Below are 24,961 nucleotides of genomic sequence, written 5' to 3'. Positions count from 1 at the left end.
GACTGCTGTGGAAAGGTCTCCCCTCCCTCCACTGGCCCCTGTGTGGCCTGTCACCCTTGGTTTCTCCCGTGGTTCCTACTGTCTTCCTCCAAAACTGTCCTCAGTGACCCACAGGACACTGGTGACTCTTGACCTTCAGTGAGTGCCACCCTTTTTTGGGATGAGGCTTGGGTCTCCGCCTGCCGGGGCCCCAGCTGCCCACCGTCATGCCGCCCACCTGGGGTGCGGCTGAGGTCTCTCCCTCAGTCGTCCTGACCCGCGGTGACCCGAGGAGACCTTCTCCGGGGGCATGGTCCCTGTGGCGCCCTCTCCTCTTCCTGGTGCGCACTGAGTGCCTCTGGAAGGCCTGGGGCCTCCGGCCAGGGCACCCTGCCTGGGCATGGAGCTCCTGTGGCACCAGCCGGGGCTCAGGGAGGCTTTTTTAATGTTTATTTTTTAAAAGTTGATGTCACTTTTTTAAGATTTTGTTTATTTTTAGACAGAAGGGAAGGGAGGGGAAAAGAGAAGGAGAGAAACATCAATGTGTGGTTGCGTCTCACGCGCCCCTTACTAGGGATCTGGTCTGCAACCTAGGAATGTGCCCTGACTGAGAATCGAACCGGTGACTCTTTGGTTCACAGGCTGGCACTCAGTCCACTGAGCCACAACAGCCAGGGCAGGGAGGCTTTGTTGCGTGAAGTCACATGTGGTTGGGCTCATGAATGAAAGGCAGGCAAAGTCCTGCCGCAGGGAGGGGGGACCCCTGCCGGTGGGGCGGGCCCCGGGGGTAGAGGTCCTCCGTGGGGCGGGCGAGTGTGCGAGAAGGAAGCGCCAGAGAAGGAGCAGGCCCCCTGGGGAGTGACGAGGTTGTGGGGCTGGTCCCCGCCTGGGCGGCCTGGGCTCCTCCAGGCTGGGCACGCTGGGGGGCTGGGGCCAGACGGAGGCGCTGGGCAGTGCAGTAGGTGTCAGTAAGTGGCCGGTAGGCCAGCTGGCGGAAGGCGGGTGGCAGTCAGCAGCCGGCAGCTGTGATGCAGACTGACCAGGGCGGGTGGGTGTTCCAGGCGAACCTGAAGAAGTTCATGGACTACATCCAGCTGCACAGCACGGAGAAGGTGGCCCGCCTGCTGGACAAGGGGCTGGACCCCAACTTCCACGACCCTGACTCTGGAGGTGAGGTGCAGAGCAGGAAGGGGCACGGCCGTGGGGTGGCCGGGACGTGACCTTCCTCTGTTCCTTGAACCCAGAGTGCCCCCTGAGCCTGGCGGCCCAGCTGGACAACGCCACGGACCTGCTGAAGGTGCTGAGGAACGGCGGCGCTCACCTGGACTTCCGCACGCGCGACGGGCTCACTGCCGTGCACTGCGCCACCCGCCAGCGGAATGCAGAGGCTCTGACGGTCGGTGCCGGGGGTCCTGGCCCTGCTGGGGGGGCCTGTGGGCCGGGGCAGGGAGGAAGCGGGCCCAGTGTGGACACTGCGCTCCTCACCCTCAGACCCTGCTGGACCTGGGCGCTTCGCCTGACTACAAGGATAGCCGTGGCCTGACACCCTTGTACCACAGCGCCCTGGGGGGCGGGGACGCCCTCTGCTGTGAGCTGCTGCTGCATGACCATGCCCAGCTGGGGACCAGCGATGAGAACGGCTGGCAGGAGATCCACCAGGTGGGCGGAGCCGGTGCGGGTGGGCGCCCCGCCCTGTCCAGGCGTGCGAGGGTGGGGCGTTCCCAGCTCTCTCTGCAGGAGAGGGGATTCCCAGCTCCGTCGGCAAGCTCTGGGGGGCCCCGGGCTCTGTCGGGGGACCCAGCGGCACCTCCCTCCGCCCCCAGGCCTGCCGCTTCGGGCACGTGCAGCACCTGGAGCACCTGCTGTTCTACGGAGCCGACATGGGGGCCCAGAACGCCTCGGGGAACACCGCCCTGCACATCTGTGCCCTGTACAACCAGGTGTGCCTGCAGGTGGACACGTGTGTGTGCACAGTTGACCCGGGGCAGCGACTACACGTGTGCGCGCCTCTGACCTTGTGCCCCTCCACACATGTGTGTTCTATGTGCTGCAGCGAGCTGTGGCCCTGAAGGCCTGTGTGGGCACGTCTGTTCCCCGAACACGCGTGTGTTCTGAGCAACCAGGTGTGAATGGCGTGCGTCTGGGCCCTCTGGGCCAGGTGGGACGTGATGTGTACCCCTGACCGGCTCCTCCTGTGCTAGGCGTGTGTGCCCCGGGTGTGTGGGTGGGGTGTGTGTGCCCCGCACCCCCGAGCGTGCATCCCGTGTGTGCGTGTATGTCACACCCGGACCCCCACTCCAACCCCCCACAGGAGAGCTGTGCTCGCGTCCTGCTCTTCCGTGGAGCCAACAAGGACGTCCGCAACTTCAACAGCCAGACGGCCTTCCAGGTACCGGCGAGGGGCCGCCCCGGGGGGTGGCTGCCTGGGTCTTCGTGGCTCTGAGTCTGTGGGCCTCGGCCCTGCCCTTGAGGCGACTGCCCCAGGGCGAGGTGGGGGACGGAGTGGCCAGCAGTGATGGCTCACAGGGGCAGTCCCTGCAGAGGGTGAGCTCTTTCACTTCCGGGGAGAGAGGAGGGTGCGAGGACGCTGGGGCCAGGGGAGCACAGGTGTGGGCCTGACCTTCCAGGGACAGGCAGGGTCAGAGGGGTGGTCCCTGCTCCTGACTTGGTTTGGGTGATGCTCCCGAGCCCTTTCCCTGGCCCTGCTCGGTTCTTGGCGCCCGGATGACCAGGTGGGCGGGGTCCACGTGGTCTGCAATGTGTGGGGGGAGTTGGGGACCTTCGGACCACGGGGGCAGCTGGAGCCTACAGAGGAGGTGTGGGGAGACCAGGTCAGGGGGCCGGTGGGCCCCGGGGTACCCCAGGCTGCCCTGGTTTTAGCTCTGCGGGTCTCGTGCCCCAGGAGGTTCCTGAGTCCGGGGCAGATGCGGGTGGTGGGTCGGGCAGGGGCAGGGTCCGAGCTCGGGGCCACCATCCACAGGAGACAGGAGCCCGAGGAGCCCCGGGCGGGCGGTGGGGTGGAGAGGGTGGTGCCGCTGAGCCTCCTCGCTGCCCCCACAGGTGGCCATCATCGCAGGGAACTTTGAGCTGGCAGAGGTCATCAAGACCCACAAAGACTCGGACGTTGGTGAGTTCTGCCCACCCGAGGTCTAGGTGGAATGTGGGTCTGTGGGGGGGGTTCTCGGGGGTCCCTGGGGACAATACAAGGGAGGCCCCGTGCCCAGGCGTCTTCTTCCAGCCCCGGCTGCCAGCTGTACTCTGTTCCGCCAGTTTGTCTGCGGCCCCTGCAGGGGGAGGGAGTATGCTGAGGGGAGGGCCAGTGCAGAGTGGTCAAAGCGTCAGGGTCAGGGTCAGGGTCAGGGTCAAGGGCGTGGTTAGCTCAGAGCTGCTGGCTGGGGCCAGTGCTGGGTCTCGGCGTCGGCTGAGGCTGGGAGGGGTTGAGTTGGGGCCTGCCGGGGGTGCGGGACGGTGGGTGCCGGCTCCCGCGCCTCCGCATTCCGCCCCAGTCCAGACCGAGGGCGGGGTCAGCGGGCACAGTGTGCCTCCTCCGGACAGGGTCACCTCGGTGTGCTCACAGGGAAACCTGCAGGGGTGGGGTGCTGTCCTCGGGGCCTGGTGCGTGTGCGACTCGTGGTCCCAGAAGAAAAAGCAGGACGGGCCACCTAGTCTCGACTCCTGGGCAGGAGGAGGCTGGGCACAGCCGTCTAGGGTGGCTTCAGGGAGGTCCCAGCCACTCCCAGGTCACTGGTGGGTGTGGGGCTGGTCTGGGGCCTGTCCTCGGAACCCTGCTATCCTGCCCCAGTGGGGGTGGCTGGGGCCACGGGAGTGGGTGCGCCTCCCTTTCTGGAAAAAGTATTTTCTGGCCCGAGGCACCCCTGCAGGGGCCGGGCCACAGAGGGTCTCCCCGCTTGGCTCCCGTGTCCCGGTCGACCCAGGCGTGCCCGCCGTGGCGCAGCCTGGAGCACAGACTCTGAGCGACGGAGAAGAGCTGAGGTCTGGGACTGGCCCTGGGGTCAGGCCCTTCTCAGCTCTGACGCGAGGTTACCGCCAGGGCTGGGGTTGAACTTTGGACTGGGGTTGAGATCAATACCCTGTTCGTGGTTAAGGGCTTTTTCGGGAGGGCTCCCCTGAGTGGACCTCCTGCGAAGGCTGGGCTGTGGGCCTCTGGTGCCCCAGGCGGGGTGCACACGGCGGCAGCCGATGGTGGCAGGTCCGGGGTGTGGGAGGGTCCAGGGCAGCAGCGCCAGCCGAGGGCAGTGCGGCGGGGTCGGGGCCCGGCGCCCGCGGGGAGAGAGCTGCGATGAGCTGGAGGCTGGGTGAGGGCAGGAGGCAGCCCCAGGCCGGCTGGGGCCGCGTGTCGTCCGCGGGGAGCCCCTGGGCTGGTGGACGGGCGGGGTGTCTCCCCTGCTCGTGGCCACCCGACCGCGGGAGAGCTGCCGAGGGCCTCTGTGCCTGCAGCCCTCTTGAGCAGAAAGGGGCTCTCGTGGTTACCTGCGTCTGCTCCTTCCCTCTGCCCTCCCGCGAGGCTCCTCGGCTCCGGCTCCATGGGCCCGGACTCCGGCCCCGGCCTCGCTGCCTCTGCTTGGAGGGAGGGGCTCGCCTGACCCCGGCCGAGCGTGGGAAGGCCCCGCCACCTCTCGTGTCTGTGGTGTGGACAGAGACGCTCAGGCTCCCGGGGGCGCCGCGGCTGCCACGGGCTGCTCCTTGCACACGCCGGGGGTGGGGGGTGCGGCCCTGAGCTGCAGGGTGGTGTCATCACGGGCATTTACTCTGAACACTGTTGTCGCCTTTTCATTTGTCCCCACCCGAAGACACACTTACTGAGTTTAGAGAGAGGGGAAGGACGGGGGGAGAGAGAGAGAGAAAAACATTGATGTGAGAGAGGAACGTCGACCGGTTGCCTCCTGTATGAAGCCCCCTGACCAGGGACTGCACTCGCAACCCAGGCACATGCCCCGACCGGGAATCGAACCAGCGATCTTTCAGTGTGCTGGACGATGCTCCGACCAGCCAAGCCTCCCGGCCAGGGCCGCGCTATCTTAACTCACCCTGTCAGCACCCCACGCATGGTCACTGGTCCGTGTTCACAGAGGAGGAAACTGAGGCACGGTGGCGTGCCTCAGAGCCTGTCTTCAGACCTGGGCCGTGGAGGGTCTGTGCCTGTCACCCCCACCCCGTCTGCACCCCTCGCTGCAGGAACACCCCCTCAGTGACAGATGCGTCGCTCTGCCCCATCCCAGCCCAGGGTCCCCACTGGGGCTGCCTGCACAGGAGGAGCCGGAGCAGGTTCCTCGAACCCGCCCCCTTGCTCTGCCTCAGCCTGGGACTTGCAGCAGCCCCACCTGCCCCTCCGGACCCACAGGCCTGAAGCAGGGCCCTGGCCGGCCCGGGAGCTGCCGCCCGGGGCCCCTCCAGCCCTCCCCCCCCCCCCGCACGCACAGTGTCGAGCACGCACAGTGTCGAGCACGTGCTCTCCACGTGTGTCCCGCGACGCTCGGACCGGGGCACGGGGGCAGTGCTGCTCACACCTGGGTCACGGCGGGCTCCGAGGGTCCGGGCGGCGCCCGAGACCCTGCGTCCCTCACGAGGCCCAGCCTGCGGAGCAGGAGTCTGGGGCAGGGCTGGGCGATAGCGCCCGGCAGGCCCAACCCCGGCCCCGGGCTGCTGTTTTGTTTTTACGTTGAGGCCTTAAAATCGAGGATTTAAATTTCATTTAAAATTACATAATGTACAATGAGCTACTTTAAATTGAATAAATCAGGGATGTTTCGTGCCTTCACCCTGTTGCACAACCAACTTTATTGTGTTCCAGAATGTTTTTGTCCCCTGAACCCCCTGGAAGACCCAGCAGTGGGCCCACAGCCCCTCCTTCAGCCCCGGTCAGCTGGGAGCACGCTCGCTCTCTGTGCGGCCTCACCGCCCCGGTGTCCCGCGTGGACAGACACCACCACGCGGCGTGCGACCCCCGGTGTCCCACCCGGGCTGTGGGACGTCACGGCCGCGTCCCTTCGCGCGGCCGAGCTACGCTCCACAGTTCGCTTCTGCCGGCGTCTTCCACGGACGCTGGGAAGGGCTCTGCCCCTGGGCTGTGGCGAGCACGTGAGCACGCGTGTTAGGCGTTGGCGTGAACGCCTCCTTTCGGCTCTTTCGCGCTGTAGACTTAGGGGTGGAATTGCTGGGTCGTGTGGCGGCAATTCTGTATTTAACTTTTTGACGAACAGCCGGACTGTCTTCCACCACGTCACACTTCCACCAGCAATGGGGGAGGGCTCTAAATCCGTCAGACCCTTGCCAGCACTCGTTCTGATCAGGTTTTTTCAAATGTACAGCTGTTCTGATCAGTGTGAATCGATATCGCACTGTGGCTCTCAGACTGTGTTTCCCCGACGGCCGAGGGTGCCGAGCGTCTGCCCTGTGCCGTCGGCCCCTCCTGCTCTTTCTCTGGAGAGCCGTCCACTCATGCCCTGGCCCCTCACCGAGGGAGCTAGGGAGGGTCCTTCCTCTTCCCTGGCTTGGAACAGTTTGAAGGGGGTTGGTGTTCGTTCCTTAAATGTTGGGTAGAATTGATCAGCAATGCTGTCTGATGCTGGACTTTCCTGTGTCGGGAGATTCGTGATTATTGATCCAGTCTCTGTGCTTGTTCTGGGCCTGTTTAGATTTTCTGCTGCTTCTTGAGTCGGTTCTGGAAACGTGTCCACCTCCTCTAGCGAGTCTGTGTCTGCTGGCATTTAATCGTCCGTAGTATTCTCTGGTGTGCGCTTTCAACCTGCAAGACGGTAGTAACTCTGTGCGTTTCATTTCTGATTGTAGTTGTGTGTGTCCGTCTTTTCCTTTGGTTGTTAGTCTAGTTAAAGTTTTATCAATTTTGTTGATGCTTTCAAAGAAACAACTATGGTTTCATTGATTCTCTCTGTAATTCTATTTATTTCGTTTATCTCTAACTTTTATTGTTTCTTTCCTTCTGCCAGCTTTGGGTTTGGTTTGCTTCTCTTTCTCTAGTTTCTTAAGATGTGTAATTAGGATATTGAGTTGGACCTGTCTCCTTTCTAAATGCAGCTGTTTACAGCCATAATTGTTCCTCTTAGAACCACCTTTGCTGAATCTCGTAAGTTCTGGTACATTGTGAAAGCTGTGTATAGCTTTTGTTTTCTCAAAGTGTTTTCTAGTTTTCCTTGTGATTTCTACTTTGACACACTGGTTATTTAAAATTTTGTTTAATTAAGACATATTTGTGAATTTTCAAGGTTTTTTTTCTGTACTTGATTTCTAGTTTCATTCCGTTGGAGAAGATGCTTTGTATGCTTTCAGTCTTTTCAAATTCACGGAGCCTTGCTTTGGTCTGTCCTGGGGAATGTTCCCCGTGCATTTGAGAAGAGTGTGCGTCACACTGTTGTTCTGTGGAGTGTTCGCTCCCGCTCCCCCTCTCCCTGTCTCCACGCAGACGCAGACGCAGGGTCCGGCAGAAGCAGCACCACTGAGTGTGGTGCGTGGTTGTCTCCCACGCGACGGACGGCAATGTGGACATTGCACCTCCAACGTCACATGGCGTGCTTGAGTGTGACGTTGTTATGTTACAGAATTGCATGCTTACGACTTCATAATAAACTCTTTTTATGTAATCAAAAAGGGGCATTATTTGTGCCAGGCCCTGTATATCTCTCGTTAGGTCTATCGATTCAAGTCTTCTGTGTCCTTATTGACCTTCTCTCTAGATATTCTATTCATTATTGAACGTGAGGTGTTGGATTCTTACCGTAGAACTATCTATTTCTCTGAACGTGTCAGTGTTTGTTTTGTATTTTTGTTTGATTCTCTGTTGTTGAATGAATATACGCGAACAGTTGTCAATCTATTAATGAGTCAATTAATGAATCAACACTTTTATTATATCATGCCCTCTGTCTCTTGTAACACTTTTTATCTTTAAGTCTATTTTGTCTGGTAGTAGTATAGATACTTAGATCTCTTTTGGTTACTATTTATGTGAAATATCTTCCTATTTACTCTTATTTTACTTTTTAAAACCTACTTGTGTCTTTGAAAATGAGGTCACTTTCGTAAATAGCATATAGTTGGATCATGGTCTCTGAATCCTTATCTGCTTTTTGAATAAAGTTTTATTGGCACTCGGCCACACCCATTTGCTTCCCTATGGTTTGTGGCCGTCGCTGTGCTGTGGTGGCAGTGCTGGGTCCTGCGGCAGAGACCGCCGTGTGCGGCTCACAGAGTCTGGATGGCGGCGCGGACTTTTTACAAAAGTTTGCCAGCCTTTAGGGGTCTGGACTGGGCGGCCCACTGTCCTGCTCTGCTTGGGACTCGGGCAGTTCCCTGGACATAGGGTTTTAGTTTTAGAATCTGGAAAGCCCAGGCAGCTCAGGACAGGGTGGCCACCCTCTCTGGCTGCCCGGAGCCTCACCGATGCGCCTCCTCTCCAGTTCCGTTCAGGGAGACCCCCAGCTATGCGAAGCGGCGGCGGCTGGCCGGCCCCAGTGGTCTGGCCTCCCCCCGGCCCCTGCAGCGCTCAGCCAGCGACGTCAACCTGAAGGGTGAGGGGCAGCCCGCAGCTTCTCCCGGACCCTCGCTGCGAAGCCTCCCCCACCAGCTGCTGCTCCAGCGTCTGCAGGAGGAGAAGGACCGGGACCGGGACGGTGGCCAAGAGAAGGACGTCGGTGGCCCCGACGCGGGCAGGGGCAGCCAGAGCAGCATCAGGTAGGAGGCGCTGGGGGCCCGGGCAGGTCCAGGCCAGGGTCCGGGCCAGGACCCATGCTGAGGGAGCCAGCACAAGGCCGGCAGAGGTGTGGCGTCTAGCACCTGTGCAGTGGGGGGGCTCAGGCTTGCGGAGGGGGCCCCAAGCCCCCCAGTCGGACCTCCCTGGATGGGGAAGGAAAGAAGGTACAGTGGCTGGCGCAGGCTCCCTGATGCCACTCTGTGGTTGGAACTGGACCTGCCCTGCCCTGGGGACAGTGGGCGGCTCAGGAAACACGCTGGGAGGAGAGGGACTGGTCAGCATGAGCGACGGGACTCAGAGAACCAGGGGCACGTGAGGGGCGTGGCGTCCCCAGGACGCAGGGCAGAGAGCCCGGCCAGGGCCCAGCCGGAGCCCACGGGTCGTCGAGGCCGTGCAGTGGGAGAGGGAGGCGGGCTCTGGGTCTGCAGACAGTGGGCCGGGTCCTTGCACCTGCTGACTGTAGCCTAGGACAGGTCAGCCAACCCCTCTGTGCCTGGGGTTAGGGTGAGTCCCTCCTTATAAGTGAGCAGGACTAATTCTTCCAAAGTTGATTCCTTCTGGAAGCCTTCTGAAACCTGGGCCGGTGATCGGTCCCAGTTGGGAGCCCCTGGCCCACAGCCCGGGCCAGCCACCGCCGCTGGCGAAGGCACCCCCCCTCCCTGCACCTGGAGGGCAGGAAGCACCATCCCTGCTTCCTTGTTTCCCCAGAGCTCGGTCACAGGGGAGGTGCTCAGGCACGTCGTTGGGAGGCGGTCACACCAACAGCACCCTGTTTCTGTGATGGCAGCTGGGCCGTCGCGTCTCAGCCTGGACCCTGCCTGAGGCTGTGCTCTGTTAGGGTCGATTTTAGAGAAGGGTCCTGGCTCAGGCGCCCCGCGGAGGGTTGGGGTGCAGCAGGAGCTTGTCCTTTGCCATTGTCCCTGCTCATGCAGTCTTGATTCCGGATGCCGTCTCTGTCTGTGTGTCTTGCCCAGACTCCAAGGCCGTCTGCCCTGCCCCAAATCATATCGGCTCTTCCCGAAGCCTCCGCACGCCCATGGGTTTTCCGGGGGGTGGGTGGTCAAGTGGCCAGAAGAACAAGCTTCTGCGTGGCTCCGTTTTGCAGAGGGTGGTGCCTGCGTAGGAGCTGTGTGCATGCCCTGCTTTCATCTGTGTTTTGTGCATTCATCCACCTTTCAGCAAACACAAAACCAAGACCCGCTCTGTGTGGGTTCCGGCTCCCTGCTCTGTGAGGATGGCAGAATTATCCGTATTATCTTAATGGGAACATTTAGTTGGTGCCTGGGTTGCCCGGAGTGGTGGGAACCAACAGCACAAGGTCCTGAAGGTTTCAGAAGGACTTGGGCAGCTGGGGCCAGCGCTGAGAAGCAGCTAGGTAGGCAGGGGTCTTGGTGAGGGGCGCCCTGTGAGTGGCCAGGAGAGGGCGGAGGCAGTGGGGTGCATCTGGAAGGAGAGGGTTTCTGGAGGAGAGGCCACTCTGGTCCTAGGAGAGAGAGTGGCATTTAAGCTGACTTGGGGGGCCTGGAGGTGGGGGGGTCCCTTTGTGCCCCCTGCTGGGAGAGCCTGGCACAGAGCCCCTGGCCCCCCAGAAATGTGGCCCCAGAGTTCCCGCCAGCGTCAGAGAGCAGGGCAGAGAGAGGTGGGCCTGAGGCTGAGAGACAGCACGGCCGGCCGGAACGGTGTGATAGAACAGCCCAGGTGGTGGGCACGCCATCGGGAACAGCCGGGAGGAGGGACAAGAAGGTACCGAGTGCGTGACGGGCCTGGGCTGATTCTCAGCCCCACAGAGCTCCGCGCTTGGCTGCGAACGCGAACCTGGCCGGCTCAGGTACTGGGGAGCCAGTGCAGGCTTTTGAGCAGCGCACCAGTGGAGGACCGAGGCCTCAGGCTCGCTGCCCAGGTGGGGACAGCGGGCCGGGTCGGCGGGTCAACACCAGTGTGTGTGGGCCTCGCGGGCAGCTGTCCAAGGAGGAGAGGACCCGGGTCTGCAGGGGGCTCAGGCGCCCCACACATGGCAGCGGTCAGGTGTGAGCAGGGGCGGACGTGGGGTGGGGGCACAGACTCGGGATGGAGCCTTCTCCAGGCGGCTTTTCCGCGGTCTGAAGCGCACCAGCGTTCCCCCAACCCGCCCCCGGGTCCCACCTGGTCGCTCCGACCAAGACCCGCCTCCCCTTCCCCGCCCTCCTGTGCCCGACACCCCTCCGCCCTCCTAGCACCGCAGTCCCCTCGCCCCGTGGACTGCCCCCCGTGGGGGCGCGCGGGGGGCCGAGGAGGAGGCGGGGAGGCCGGCCGCCACCGCCCGCAGAGGGTGGAGTCGGGCCGCGGAGGAGGCGGGGCGCGCGGAGATCCGCGGCATGGAGCGAGCCCGGCGCGCCCGGGAGCGCAGCCCCGCGGTCCCGGAGCCCTGAGCGGGCGCGGCTCGTGCGCTGGCGGGAGCGGGCCGGGCGCGGCGGCGCGGCCCATGGAGCGGCCCCGGGCCGGGCTCCCCGGCGGGCGGGCGGGCGGCGGCGGGCGGCGGGCAGCGGGCGCTGCGGCGGCTGCGGTGAGGCCGGCGGCGGGGCCGGGCCGCGCGCCATGGAGGCCCCGGGCGCCGGCTTCGCGTGTCCGCTGCCCCCCGGCATCGCGTCCGTCACCTACGTGTTCGTCTACAGCCCGAGCGGGCCTGGCGGCCCCGGCGGCCCCGGCGGCCCTGGCCCCGCTCCCGGCCCGGGCCCGGCGCCCCCCGCGCCCCCTGCGCCCCCCGCGCCGCCGCCCCGGGGCCCGAAGCGGAAACTTTACAGCGCAGTCCCCGGCCGCAAGTTCATCGCGGTGAAGGCGCACAGCCCGCAGGGCGAAGGCGAGATCCCGCTGCACCGCGGCGAGGCCGTGAAGGGTGAGGGGCGCGGGGGGCGGGGTCGCGGGGGCGCCGGGCCGGGGCGCCGCGATCCTGTGGGGACTGATGCCATTTTGGGGTCTCCCTGGGCACTGGAGCCAGGGTGTTCATTATGGGATGCATCTGCCGCTGGGGATTCCTTGTGTCGCTGTGAAGGGCTCCGTGTCAGGGAGGGGTGTCTCTGTTTATGGGGTTCCTACCCACCCTCTGTCATCATGGGTTCCCTGTGACACCACAGGCTCGCCTCGTCTGGGGCTGTTTCTGTGTCACGGGCGCTGGTGTCGTTGGGGTTCTGTGTGTTCCGAGGACCCCATCCCAGTACAGAGTTCCCTAGAATTATGGGGTTCCTGTGTCACTTCTGAGACTTCTTCACTGGAAATCCTTGTGCTCCGTGGGGGCCCTGGGCCACCAGTGTGTGTGTGTCTGCCGGTTCAGAGGGCTTCTGCCACCGGCTCCCTCCGCTCTAGGGCCCCGGGGCCCCAGCAGGCTCCTCTCAGCCTGGGCTCTCTCCATGCCCGGGGCCCTGTCCTCGTGGGTGCTGTGTGTCCGCGGGAGCCTCAGGGAGGGGCAGTGGGGGGTCAGACCTCCCTGGTCCGCCTGTGGCCTGACCGCTGGCCGCAGGCAGCGACCCTGAGTGTTTGGCCCCCAGGGAGGGGCAGCAGCAGGGCAGGTGGGAGGAGGGGCCCCCGGAGGGCAGGAGCCACGCTCTGGCCCCTGCCTCTGCCTCCTGCCCCCGCCCCCCGCCCCGAGTGTGTCCATCTGCGTGTCTCTCTGTCCCCCACATGCCCGTCCTGTGCTGCGCCCATCTGCTTGTTTCTGTTCCTTGTGGATCCCGAAATCTTTCCAGGGAGAAAGCCGGGAGGGGAGGGTGAAGGGGGGGACCAGAGGAAGGGTGCCTGGTGGGCGGGCAGAACCTTAGCCTGAGGGGGCGGTGGGAGAGGGGCTGGGGGGTGGGCTCCCGCCCCACCTGCCCCCGCCTGACCGCCTCTCTGGCCTCTGTCCCCCCAGTGCTCAGCATCGGGGAGGGCGGCTTCTGGGAGGGGACCGTGAAAGGCCGCACGGGCTGGTTCCCGGCCGACTGCGTGGAGGAGGTGCAGATGCGGCAGCACGACGCGCGGCACGGTGAGTGGCCCTCGCGCTCCCCGGGCTGCTGCCCGCTCCCTCTGACCTTGCTTGGAGCCGAATCCAGGTGGGCGTTCCGGGAAGAGCCGGGGGTCCGACCCAGACACACGCTGGGGGTGGAGCAAACGGAGTGCCCGACAGACGCACAACACGCACACGCCCTGCACGTGCGCACGGACGCCCCACGGCAGCGGGGACGGGCGCGATGTGCCCGCAGGACACACACGGGCGGGCCCGAGTCTGCGGGTGCCGAGGGTGCCTCCCAGGGACCACACGCTGCCCACACGCGACCCTCACAGAGACACTGTGCGTGGGGTGCACGGCTCCCGCGTGGCTGGCAGACAGGCAATGAGGTCAGCGTGAGAAAAGAGATGCGTTTCCAAAGTGGACAGATTGTCCAGGTGGGCAGTGCGGGGAGGCCTGGATCCGCCGAGAGGAAATGAGGCCAGCTGGGCCCGGAGGGGCCAGGGGCAGCAGGTGGAGACGGCCTTGGCCACCAGGCAGGGCCCCTCTGGCGGCTGCGGCCTGAGGGGGTCCTGGCAGTGCAAAGGGTTTCTTTTCAGTCCCCAGGCCTGACGGCTGGTGGGGCAGGGAGTCCTTTCCCGAGTGGTGGCCAGCGGGGGTCACCAGCGGTGTCTCTGGAGCAAGGGTTCCGGGCCCCTTCTCTTCACGGGACTCGGGCTCAGGGCCACCGTGCCCTCCAAACCGGGTGTGGGAGTGTCCGGGGGCAGGGAGCCCACCACTGTGTGGCCCGGACTCCTGCCCCCTGCGGAGTGTGGCCGCTGACCTGCTCCAGAGCAGGTAGGTGCCTTTACCTATGTGCTCAGCCGTTCCCTGCCCTGCCTTCTCCAGGGCTGGGAGTGTGGCAGGGACACACCCCTTGCTGTGTGCCTGTGGAGGGTTGTGGGGCAGCCTGTGCAGGTGGGAAGTGATTCCGGGGTTTGGGGCCTTGGTGCCAACCTGATGGGGGGGGTGGGGAGGGGAGAGGGAGGCAGGGCCTCCAGACCCGTGGAGCTGAGCGCGGCTCTGCCCTGCCCGGGGTGGCGGCGAAGGGCCTGGTTTGAGGCCGGGAACGGAGTCGGAACCCAGGAACAGCTCGGAGTTGTCTGGTGTGTGTCGGGCCCTGTCTGGGGGCGGGGGCACGGCAGGGCCGCACGGTGGTTACACCAGAGACATTTGCGTATGGCCGGGCCGCAGGTGTGAGCCACGCAGGCGTGTGTGCGGATCACACCCTGGGTTGGCCTGAGGGTCAGGAGGGCTTCAGGGCAGAGGCATTGGAACTGAGCCTGAGAGGATGACAAGGGACCCTGCAGGCGGTCAGGCGGCGGCGGCGGCGCGGCAGAGCCGGTGTCCCTCCCGGGGCACTCAGGGCAGCGAGGCGTTCCGGCCCCGCACGTGCTGGCACCGAGCGTGCTCTGAACAGCGCCCTGGTGCTGGTCTGCTTTTGAGCTCTTCACATGCAGAAATCGACTTGTCCTAGCGGGTCCTACAGTGAGGACAGTGGATGTTGCTCCATTTCTAGGAGGGCCCGTCCCGAGGCCCAGGGGGCGGAGTCTTCTCTGTGACGCTGGCAGTGGCTGCAGGGTCTGTGCTGGGGCCGACTCTGTCCAGGGACCCTGGGCGAGTGAGCCCCGTGCGTGCAGGGCAGGTGGCGGGGCTGGGGCGGGGTGTGCGGCCCACTGGGTGGCTGTGGATCCGGGGGGGCGACGGTGGGACCGGAGTGTGTGGCAGGAGGAGATGGGGCGTCATCTTGAGTGTGCAGGCCGCTGCAGGTCAGGGCGAGGGCCAGGCGGGCAGATGGAGGTGGCGGCTAGGGGTGGGCGGGGTGGAGTGGAGCCTCGGAGAAGGGAGAGCGCACTCGGGGCCCTGGCGCGGGAGCTGGAGGCCTCGGGCCGCTGCCCGGCCCCTAGATGGGGGTGGCTTTGGGGCTCGTCACCTGCTAGCATGTCAGGAGGCGCCTGGGCAGGCGGGAGCATCTTGTGCGTGGACAGAGTGGGAGAGGCCTGCGGAAGCTGCCTGCCAGGGTCGGGGAGTAACGCCTGCCCTCGGCGCAGACCGGGCTGCCAGCTGCTCTGGACAGAGTCTGATCCGGGACCCAGGGTCCGGGCTGTGCCAGAGGCAGCCCAGGAATGAGCACCTGCTTCCAACAGGCTCGGATCCAAAGAGAGATCCGTTGCTAAGCCTGGAGTGGGGACAGAGAGGACTCGGAGGCCAGGAGGGGGCGGTGTGCCAGCACCCGGGGCAGGGTGATGCCCCGGGCGGCAGCGAGGGGCCTCCTGCAGCCCCTGCCTGGAGCCCGGGCGAAGGAGCCGCCGCCGCTGGGCGAGCTGAGCGGTGGCGATGGGGGGCGGCGAGGCTGCTCTAGGACACCTGGAAAGCTGCGGCTCCGGCAGCCGGCCTCCCCCTCCCCCTCCCCCGCCCCCTTGCCGCCCTCCCTTTCTTTCCAGTACTTGGGGGGGTCATGCTGCGTGTTTTCACTTTGGCTGGCTTTTATGTGTCTGATTAATGAAACTGGGAAGTGAATTTGTGTTATGTAATAAATACAATTTGTTTGGTCGACAAAATCTGAAAATGGGAGGCCAGGGAACTGTGGAGTTGGGAGTCCCTTTGCAGGCCGGCGCCGTGACCGTGGCTGCAGTTGGGTCGACGTGAGAAGAGTGAGGTGGAGGCGGGGAGGGTCTGGCACGCAGCCTGGGCGGCGAGGAGGCCTGGCCCGGACGGCGGGTGCAGGGGCGTCCAGGGGGCCCCGGTCCTGAGAGGCAGTGTGTGGCAAGAGAGGAGGGAGCAGGTCAGCATCAGGGAGGGTGCTGCGGTGATGGAATCGCAGGCCGCCGGCACCCGGGAGACCCTCCGCGGTGCGTTCTCCTGCTCTGCGAGGAGGGGCTCTCGGGGGGCTGACTGGCTGAGGACACGCGGTGGGGGCAGGGCCCTGAGACCCAGACGGACACTGTTCCTGACGCCTGTGTCTGCTGAGGTACGGGGAGCTCTTTCTCCTCCCCATCCGGCCTCTGCTTCCCCTGCTCCCCTCCCCACGCACCCTCGACGCACCCACGCATCCTGCCGTCACCTGCGCACCCGTCACCCATCCCGACAGCCAGTGCACCAACCCTCCTTCCTTCCTTCCTTCCACCCACCCGCCCATCCGTCTGTCCGTCTGTCCTTCCGTCCATTCGTCTGTCCATCCATCCATCCACCCATCCCTCTGTCCATCCATTTTTCCGTCCATCCATCCATCCATCCATCCACCCACTGACTGACCCATCCATCCATCCATCCATCTGTCCATCTGTCCATCCGTCCATCCATCTGCCCGTCCGTCCATCCGTCTGTTCATTGGCCCCGCCAGCCGCCCACCCCCCATTCATCTGGGTGTCCATCTCCCCTTCCGTCCACCCGCCGGTGTAGGTGCCCCTTTCCATCACACTGCTCGGTCCTCCCCCCACTTGTCGATGCACCCGCTGCCCCGTGACCCCTCTGTGCGTCCGTCCTGCTCTCCGTCCCTCCCTCCGTCTCTCGCTCCGCCCATCCTTCCCGCCGTCCGTCCTGCGTTCTTTGGCTCACCGCCCCCAGCCAGATGTCCGCCCATCTGTCCTCCCAGCCAGCACGGGGCGTGCTCATCACGTGCCAGGTGCTACGCTAGGTGCTCCGATCCCAGGAATAGACGAGACGCGGCCCTAACCCACGCAGGGCTCACGCGCAGCGCAAGAGACAGGGCGTGAGAACCCACAGTTTCTCCTGGGATCACGTTCCCGACCTCTCGCTCTCGCTCCCTCTGCCCCAGTGGCCCGGGCTGCTGGCCACCCCTGGAGCACGCCGCCGGCCAGTGGGCTCTGGCCTGAGTGCCTGACCCCCGTCCTCTGTGGCGGCCGCCTCGTGGCCTTGGCCTTTGCTCAGCTGTCTCTTCCTGGGGCGGCCTTCCCACGCCCCCCCCCACCCACCGCCCCCAGAGCTGGGAACTCTCTCTGTGCACCACCCGTCCTGCTTTCTCTCGGCCCTGACCAGCCCCCGGCAGGTTGTGCTCGTCCCCGTTTCCTGTCTCTCTCCTCCGTCTGTGAGCAGGTCGTGAACTCCGTGGGGCAGGGGCTTTGCTCTGCCCTCTGCTGTATTCTCAGAGCCTGAAACAAACAGTCCCTGGTACATAGTAGGCGCTCAATAAACGCGGAACAAACAAATTAATCTTGAGACGTGCTGACGCAATAGAGAAGGAGGGAGGAGTTGAGGGGTGAGATGTGAGTGGTGGTGGGACAGTCTTGGGGGAGCCCCCCTGCAGGGAGAGGTGCTGCGAGGCCGGGGGGGGGGGCCGCAGGAGAAGGGAGCCCGGCGTGGGGCGGGCTGTGCCGGCGGGGGGGGCCGCCAGAGAGAACCTGCGGGCTTGCAGGAAGTCCGGGGAGACGGCGGGCCGCCCCTGCGGGGGCTTCGAGGGGGCTGAGCTCGAGTACGGGTGGGACAGGGCTCCGTGCGGTGCAGTGACCAGAGGGGAGGGGGCCCAGCCCCCAGCACCAGGGCCGCTGCTGGCACACTCAGGGCGGGACCCCAGGGAGGCAGCCCGTGAGGTCGAGCCCCCGTGGGCCGTGTGAGTGGCTCACTGAGGACGTACATGGCTTCCGTGGCAGTGCACGTGGGCACATGACTCTTCAGGCACACACAGACCTGCAGGTACACAAGCACGCGTGCGAGCACAGCACTCACTCGCGACCGGGGGCCACGTGCCCACATCCATGCGTCCTTGTCGGGAGGTCTGGGGCCCTGGCCGCGTGCGGTCCGCCCCCCACACTGGGGCGAGATGACCATCCCCTCAGCCCTCTGACCCCAGGACCTCTGGGCCCAGGGCCCAGCGTCCCCCCTCCCCAGCCACTTCCATGAGGCACAGCCAGGCCAGGGGAGTGTGTGGGCAGAGGCCGGTGACCACGAGGGTGGAGGGCCAGTTCAGGCCACCTGGAGGATGTGACCCTCCACCAGCAACTGAATTCCCCTCAGAAACCCGGGAGGACCGGACGAAGCGACTTTTCCGCCACTACACAGTGGGCTCCTACGACAGCCTCACCTCGCACAGGTACGGGCAGGGCGGCTGGGTAGGCGGGCAGGTGGAGGGAGGCCGAGAGCTGCTGGCCGGGGAGGTCTGGGGTGAAGAGGTCAGAGGACCGGGCAGTGGCGCCTGGCCCTCCCCTGCCTGCTGCCCTCCTGGGTCAGTCCGAGAGCAACTCCAAGGGGCGGGCCGTGCCTGAGGGCCATGCCGGGCCCGCGTGGGGGCAGCCCTGCGGCCGTGCTGCCCTCCTCACCGCCCCCCCCCCCGCCTCCTCCCCCAGTGACTACGTCATCGACGACAAGGTGGCCATCCTGCAGAAACGGGACCATGAGGGCTTTGGTTTCGTGCTCCGGGGGGCCAAAGGTAACGAAGGGGGGGGCAGCGTGCGTGTGGGTGGGGCTGGCGTCACGCCGGCAGGGACTACCGACCTCGAGGGGCGTCCCCTCTGTCTTGCCTCTGTTCAGCCCCTCTGCCCTCCTCCCTGCCTGCCCTGCCCCCTGCGCAAGCCCCACCCCCTGCTCCACCCGCCCCTTCCCATCCAGCCCTGCCCCCGCTCTTCCCTCGGCTGTGCTACGCCCGACCCTGTGCCTGGGTTGGAAAGTCTCACTGCGTGGCCCTGAGTCGCCCTGCGTCGCCCTGCGTCCCCCACGTGGGACGCCCAGGGTCTCTGCAGGTGTGCCCCGTGCCTGGGGCCCTTCTGGTGTCTCGGGGGGGTGTGCCCTGGACTCCCGGGCTGGCTCTTCTTGCCCTGGGCGGCCCCCACCCCAGGCCACTCTGCCCACCGTCTGCTGGGCGTGTTGAGGTGGTCTCTGGCTCTGCGGCAGCCGCCTGCACCTGGACACACGGGGGAAGCATCCTCCTAACTGCCCCGCCCCCTGCCCCCGCAGCGGAGACCCCCATCGAGGAGTTCACCCCCACGCCAGCCTTCCCCGCGCTGCAGTACCTCGAGTCGGTGGACGTGGAGGGCGTGGCCTGGAGGGCTGGGCTGCGCACAGGAGACTTCCTCATCGAGGTGAGGCTCTTCCTCCCCTGTGCGGCCGGCCAGGTGGGGCGCCGACCCCCAGCCCGAGGAGGACACACCAGGACCACCCTGCCCCCTGCCTGTCTGTCCCAGGTGAACGGAGTGAACGTGGTGAAGGTTGGACACAAGCAGGTGGTGGCTCTGATCCGCCAGGGCGGGAACCGTCTCGTCATGAAGGTGGTGTCGGTGACGAGGAAGCCGGAGGAGGACGGGGCTCGCCGCAGAGGTGAGGCGTCGGGCTCCGGACCCCTGTGCCCGGACCCCTGTGCCCCAGCTCCTGACCCGAGACCTGGGCCCCGGGCCCAGGCTCCTCTGCCTACCCTGGGCCCCAGGCTGCTGCCACCAGATGCCTGAACCCGGGTGAAACGCCTGCATCCGCGGCCTGGGTGCCTTCCCCGGGCCCGCTGGGAGTCGGCCACCCCGGCCCCCAGCCTCTGGCCTCTGACCCCAGGGCGCCCCTCCTCGGATGCCGCCCCCAGCTTCCTGGCATCCCCGGCTTCCCCCACCAGCCCCTGGTGTGGAAGAGCCCTCTTTCCCTGCACTGCCAGCAGCTGCCTGGAGGCCGGGGTTGCCATAGCAACTGTGAGGTTGACGCTGCCTTCCGCTCATTGTCGGAGGGAAGGGGGAGGCGGCACCTGAGGGAAGAGGAAGAGCGTCTTCTCCTCGCGCGATGTCGCGGCCCAGCCTGGGCCCAGGAGGCTTTGCTGGCCCGGCAGGCCCAGGCCCTGGCTTGGCTGACCGCTCCCTGGCCCCCTGAGGGGCAGTGGCCCCCAGGGCCTGGGGGAGCTCTGGAGCAGCAGAAGCCCAGCCTGCCGGGGCCCCCTCCCAGCCCCCACCCCATGGCTCTGGCGCCCCCTGCCCAGCCCTCGGAGCCTACCTGGCGGGCCCTCGGGCGGGAGCTGGCCCACACCGCCACCCCGACGGGGGCCCTTGACCGCCTCCTGAGGCCCCGCCCGCCCCGGCCCAGCCCGCCCCGCAGCACCCCCTGAGCCCCCAGCGCCATGAAGAAGTTCGCGTCCAGCCGCAGCCTGAACAAGATCCTGGCGCAGTGCGACGCGTCCTCCCGGGAGTACGAGGAGATCCAGGCAGTGGAGCGCAAGTGGCACCTGCACCTGGCCGCGCCGCGCTGCCTGCTGCTGGACAGGAGGTCCAAGGCCTCCCTCTTCTTTGCAGCCCCGCCGCCCCCCAAGAGGGCCCCCAGCACCACGCTGACCCTGCGCTCCAAGTCCATGACCGCCGAGCTGGAGGAACTTGGTGAGCGGCGGGGGCCAGAGGAGGTGGGCAGCCCGGTGGGGGGAGGCCGGGCGGAGGGAGCTGGGCCAAGGCCAGGCAGAGGCAGGGGGCAGGAAGGACAGACAGATGGACAGCGCCCTACAGGCAAAGGGGCGGGTGCAGGAGTGGGCGGGTAAGGAGGGGGACGGCAGTCCCGGGGACGGGGTGCGAGCCTGGGGGCTGGCTGACGGGGCTGGAGTCAGACAGTGGGACAGCCAGGACCGTGGCGGCGGCGGCAGGCCCGCCAGCGTGTCTGCATGCGTGTGCACGTGCTGCCTGGGCTCTCTGCCCGACTGGGCTTCTTCCTTCGTCCGAGAGAGCAGTGGGCAGGGGTCGGGGGCCCTGGGCTCTGCCCCCAGCTCTGCTGGGCACTGGCTGGGGGGCTCTGGCAGTCATGTGACCCTCTCCCAGCACCTGCCCGCTCGCTGGTTAACAAGCAGGGCCGTCCCAGTGGGCGGCCAGCCTCGTGGGCAGTGTGGGCCTGGCCGGCATGGTGGTAGCCCAGGCTCTCGGGGGCGCAGTGCGTCGGGGCTTAGATGGGGCATGTTGTGGGCACGGCCCCAGATGACTCTCGGTGGCCTCATCGTGGGAGTGTCTCCAGCTCTGTGACCGTTACTAGCCTCATCATTGGTGTGTCCACTTGTATGTAACCACGTCCTGATGTTCGTGACCGTCCGTGTCTCCGTCACGGGCCTGTCCCTGTACCCGTGCCTGTCGGCGTGCTCCGTCCTGCCGTCCACACCCCACCCCAGTCCCAGGCGTGCCCCTGGCTCCAGCCGTAGTAGGGACGCTGACGCTGGTCCCTAGGCCGGGAGCTGACCCACTCCTGCCCCTGCCCCTGGCTCCAGGCTCGGCTCCTCCCCGGGCCAAGGCCGTCCAAGCAGGTGCTCCTCACTGCAGTTTAGTTAAATGTGGAGGACATCCAGGAAGATCGACTGGGCTGACGTGGTCAGGATTTTCTCTGTAAATACTACGAATAAAGTAAAAATGTGGAAGCAAATAATCAGTTCGAAACAAAGGAACAGGAATTCCCCGGGTCTCAGAAATGAAGAAGCCGAGAGAGCGAGAGGGAGCTGCTCCATGGTCTGCAAGGGCTCGGGCAGCTGCAGATTCTCAGGGTGGGGCCGGGGGTCCTGATGCCTCCACCGGCCAGGAGGTGTGGCTGTGGGCCCCTGGGAAGGGGGAGACCTAGATCAGAGGGCAAGAACTGGAATTAGCATCAAAACAACTGGAAATCACAAGCATATGAAAGAGACAAAGTAAAGTGTCTAAATACAACATTTAAGAGAAATAACAGGATTCATAGTGAAAGAACAGGGCAGTACCAAAAGGGAAAAAAAAGATAAAGAACAGCAGATTTTGAAAGGATTTCTAAAGAACCGTTATTTAAACAAAACGCGTGGCCACTGAGGTTTAAAAATGTCTGGGATGAACAGGATTGTCCTGCAGACCCAGCTGGAGAAGAAGCCAGTGAATCAGAAGACGAGTCTGAGGAGAGCGCCCAGACTTCAGCACGGGAGCCGAGGGGATGCCAGCCAGCACAGGGCAGCGAGGAGGCCAAGCCGAGCGGGGAGAGTAACAAGGTTAGGGAAGAGGCAATGTCTGAAGAATAAATGGCTAATAATTTTCCAAAATTGAAAAAGGAGAGGAGACTCCAGTTTGTAGGAGCATGAGTCCCAAGCAAGGAAATATGAAACAAACCTACATGGAGACTTGTCACAGTGAAACTTCGCAGCACTGAGGCTGGATGGTTTAGGAAGGACAGGAAGACTGACAGCCGACTTCTCATCAGCAATAGTAGCTGCTAGAAGACAATGGAACAATGACCTCCAAGTCTCGTGTGAAAATGCTTTTCCACCTAAAATTCTGCACCTAGCTAGGCCTGCTCCTTCAAGAGTGAGGCAGAGAAACCAGCAAATGTCTGGCCCCAGGGTCACAAGGGTCCAAGGCTAGTCATGGGGAGCCGATCCGTCACACTGATGGAGGATCCAAACTGGTCAATAAACCAATACCCCTAGGAAGCTGGGCCTGGCGACACTCCTTCCCAAGGCTCTGGTGGGCTGGTTCCAGGAGCCTCCCTCCAGGGGGGCTCCTCTGTGGCCATGCTCAGCTGCATGTGCCAAGGGGATCCTCCCCGTTCTGCACAGGGAGGCACTCAGGCAACCTGAGCTCTGTATGCAGGGACCCAGGGGCTCTCCGGGCTCCCTCTGTCTGCAGAAACTGGAGAGCAGCAGAGCCTCCTTCCTCTTTGCTCTGGCCCAGGGCGCCCTCTGCCACTGCTGTGGGTTCCCTGTTCCCCAGGGGCTGACTCTCGCAGCCTCAGGTCAGCACCTGCTTTTCCTGGATACGTTGGGGAAGGATGATGAAGGGACGTCTGCACTACTGAGTGAGGGGTCACAGCTGTGGTTGGAGCTGGACACAGGCTCTTCCCATTGCTCTGCTGGGCAGAGATGCCACTCCCACCCCAGAGTCAGCCGTCGAGGGAAGCCAGCCTTGTTGCCAACCTGCGGAAACACCTGGGTTGAGGAAGCCAGGCCAGCGTCAAGGTCCTCCCACATGCTGAAGGGTTCAGCCCACGACCCAGTGTTTGTGCCATGAAAAGGTGGAAATGAGACTTGCTGGCTCATTGCCAGCATTACCATGTCATCTCTGTCACACTGTGGAGAACGGATGAGGTCCTTCAGGGTCCTGTAGTCTATGGAGGACATGATCTGGACAGCTGGAAAAGAAGGGAAATGGGAGGTGACAGGAAAAGCAGGTGGCAAGAATGGGGGTTCATGCCCAGGTGGTGTTGGGGAGAAGAGTCCTGCAGGGGTGAGTCGACCGGCAGAAACGGGATGGAGAGGAAGGGGTGGTGTAGAGACTGCCCCCCCCCGGAGATAGGTGGTAGGAGGAGGGACGGCAGGATCCCCCACTGCTCTACTGAAAAGGGTGCGTCACGGTCCCCACCTGCCTGTCTACTCAGCGTGAGCCAAGGACGTGCTGGGCTGCAGAGGCCAGTGAGGGCCCTGGTGGGTCTGGTCCTCTCCTGCTCCTCCACTTTCCCACAATCCATCAGGAACTTCTGGGTCCCCTTTCCTTTGTGATGAGGAGGCCAGAGCAGGTGCTGTGCCCACGTGCAACCTCTGACTGGCTGTGGTGTGGCACACAGGGACCTGCCTTTGGTCAGGACACTGTGCAGAAAGCTCAGGGGTGAACAGTGTGGCCACCAGTGGCCTCCAAGCGTGATTCTTACAAGGTTTTGCCCTTTCTCTGAAAAATTTAATTGTAGATATCTCCACCTGTGTGTACATGTCTGTGTGTGCATGTGTGTGGGCGTGTATGAACACACATGTGTGCACATGCATGCCTGGATAGGTGTATGTGCATAACCATGGGTGTGGTGTGCACAAGTGTGTGAAAACCATGCAAGTGGGTTGTACAAGCATGTGAACACGTGTGTGTGGACATGCACAAATGTGCGCACGTGTGGGCGTGCACGAGTAACATATGTGCGTGTGTTGATGCTCACAAGTGTGGGCGTGTGTGCCTGGGCATCACATGTGCACGTGTGTGTGTGGGTGGACTGCGAGCATGTGTGTGCACATGTGTGCATGGACTCCAAGCATGTGTGCATGTGTGCGGGCCGCAAACATACATGCGTTGACTGCAAAGCATGCATGTGTGCACATGTGTGGAATGCAAGTGTGTGCGCATGTGAGTGGACTGCAAACGTGTGAGTGGACTGCAAACGTGTGTGCATGTGTGTGTGTGGAATGCAGGCATGTGTGCTCGTGTGAGTGGACTGCACGTGTGTGTGTGTGTGTGTGTGTGTACTGCATGCATGTGTGTGTGCATGTACACAAAAGTATATGTCTCTGCTTGTGGTTGTTTCCGCCTTGAGTTTCAAGTTGTGTCAGGCATTGGGCAGACTTGCCTCTCCAGTCTGGTTGGGAGTGTAGGTCTGGGGTTGAGGGGTCTGGGGGGTCATGGTGTGGGAGGGAATGGGGGGCGATGGGGCGAAGGGAGTGGGGTCTGGGGCCCGGGTTCCGATCATGAAGCCTGCCTCTCACCCCCTTTGCTCTGTTTCTTGATTCCAAGCCTCCATTCGGAGAAGGAAAGGGGGTGAGTCACCTGCTGTGTCCCCAGCGCCCCAGCCTTGCCTGACCCCTGTGCAGGGAAGTGCTGGTGTGTGAGGAGGTTCCAGGTCGAGCCAGGGTGGTCTTGGCCTGGTACAGCCTGGACTGTCCCCTCCTGATGGCCTTCTCTCTAAGATCTGGTGGGGGCCCACAGAAGGGCCCGATGAAGGACACACGGGGAGTGCCCAGGGCGTGGCCACCTGGGGATGTGACGGGCCCAGCCCAGCCCTGCAGCGGCTGGGGAGGCGGGGCTGGGAAAGTCCCCTGGTGGGCGGAGCCCTGGAGCCGGGGAAGGAGGGGTCAGAGATCCAGCTGTGGTGCTTTGGGGGTGGGGGGGTCTGGTGCTTGACTTGGCCCATGTTGCTTCTCTCTGGCTGCTCTGGGGGCCCCCTTGTGCCTGGTGTGTGGGCCCCGTTTCCATGCTGATCTGTTTTGGGGTCAAGCCTAATGCTGACGGCCCATTCAGAGCAAGAGTCGGCCCCACAGCACTGGGGAGAAAGCTTGCCGTTCCACTGCCCAACATCGCCCGCCCGCCCGCCCGCCGGCTTCCCCGCCCCTCGCTGCTGCCTTCAGGCTCATCTGCCGTGTCCTCCGTGGCTGCTTCCTGGGTGCCCTGGGTGCCCGGCCTGGCTGCCAGGGACGCAGCATCCGTGTGGGGACGGAGTCTGGACCTGGGCACTGAGGTCCAGCGTCTGGTCCGATCTCAGGGCCCGGCCTCTGCCAGCTTCCTCCCCCACCGTGAACCAGAGTCCTGCCAGATGGGAGCCCGGGTGGCTCTGTGGCCCCTCATTGTCCACGGGCCTGGAGCCCACGGGCCCTCCCC

At 64.2% G+C, this 24,961-nt stretch overlaps 1 protein-coding gene across 4 annotated transcripts in view; it reads left to right on the top strand.

The window, feature by feature from the left end:
• Positions 1–24,961, top strand: part of SHANK3 (SH3 and multiple ankyrin repeat domains 3) — a 45,435-nt gene that overhangs the window by 2,599 nt on the left and 17,875 nt on the right. For 3 of the 4 annotated variants that reach the window (XM_045834841.1, XM_045834844.1, XM_045834843.1), the window contains exons 4-18: positions 1,041–1,149; positions 1,224–1,375; positions 1,471–1,638; positions 1,803–1,919; positions 2,291–2,368; positions 3,040–3,106; positions 8,415–8,688; positions 11,359–11,579; positions 12,588–12,701; positions 17,679–17,754; positions 18,008–18,090; positions 18,615–18,739; positions 18,842–18,974; positions 19,922–20,002; positions 24,101–24,124. In XM_045834841.1, coding sequence (XP_045690797.1) covers positions 1,041–1,149; positions 1,224–1,375; positions 1,471–1,638; positions 1,803–1,919; positions 2,291–2,368; positions 3,040–3,106; positions 8,415–8,688; positions 11,359–11,579; positions 12,588–12,701; positions 17,679–17,754; positions 18,008–18,090; positions 18,615–18,739; positions 18,842–18,974; positions 19,922–20,002; positions 24,101–24,124 — 1,822 coding nt within the window. The remainder of the gene's footprint in view (positions 1–1,040; positions 1,150–1,223; positions 1,376–1,470; positions 1,639–1,802; positions 1,920–2,290; positions 2,369–3,039; positions 3,107–8,414; positions 8,689–11,358; positions 11,580–12,587; positions 12,702–17,678; positions 17,755–18,007; positions 18,091–18,614; positions 18,740–18,841; positions 18,975–19,921; positions 20,003–24,100; positions 24,125–24,961) is intronic. The other variant, XM_045834842.1, reaches the window with a different exon arrangement.

The sequence above is a fragment of the Phyllostomus hastatus genome, unplaced genomic scaffold (assembly GCF_019186645.2).
Source record: "Phyllostomus hastatus isolate PE091 unplaced genomic scaffold, TTU_PhHast_1.1 phas_contig_198, whole genome shotgun sequence".
Classification (NCBI taxonomy): domain Eukaryota; kingdom Metazoa; phylum Chordata; class Mammalia; order Chiroptera; family Phyllostomidae; genus Phyllostomus; species Phyllostomus hastatus.
The sequence above is the reverse complement of the archived record's forward strand: the minus strand, read 5'-3'. Positions and strand labels throughout refer to the sequence as shown.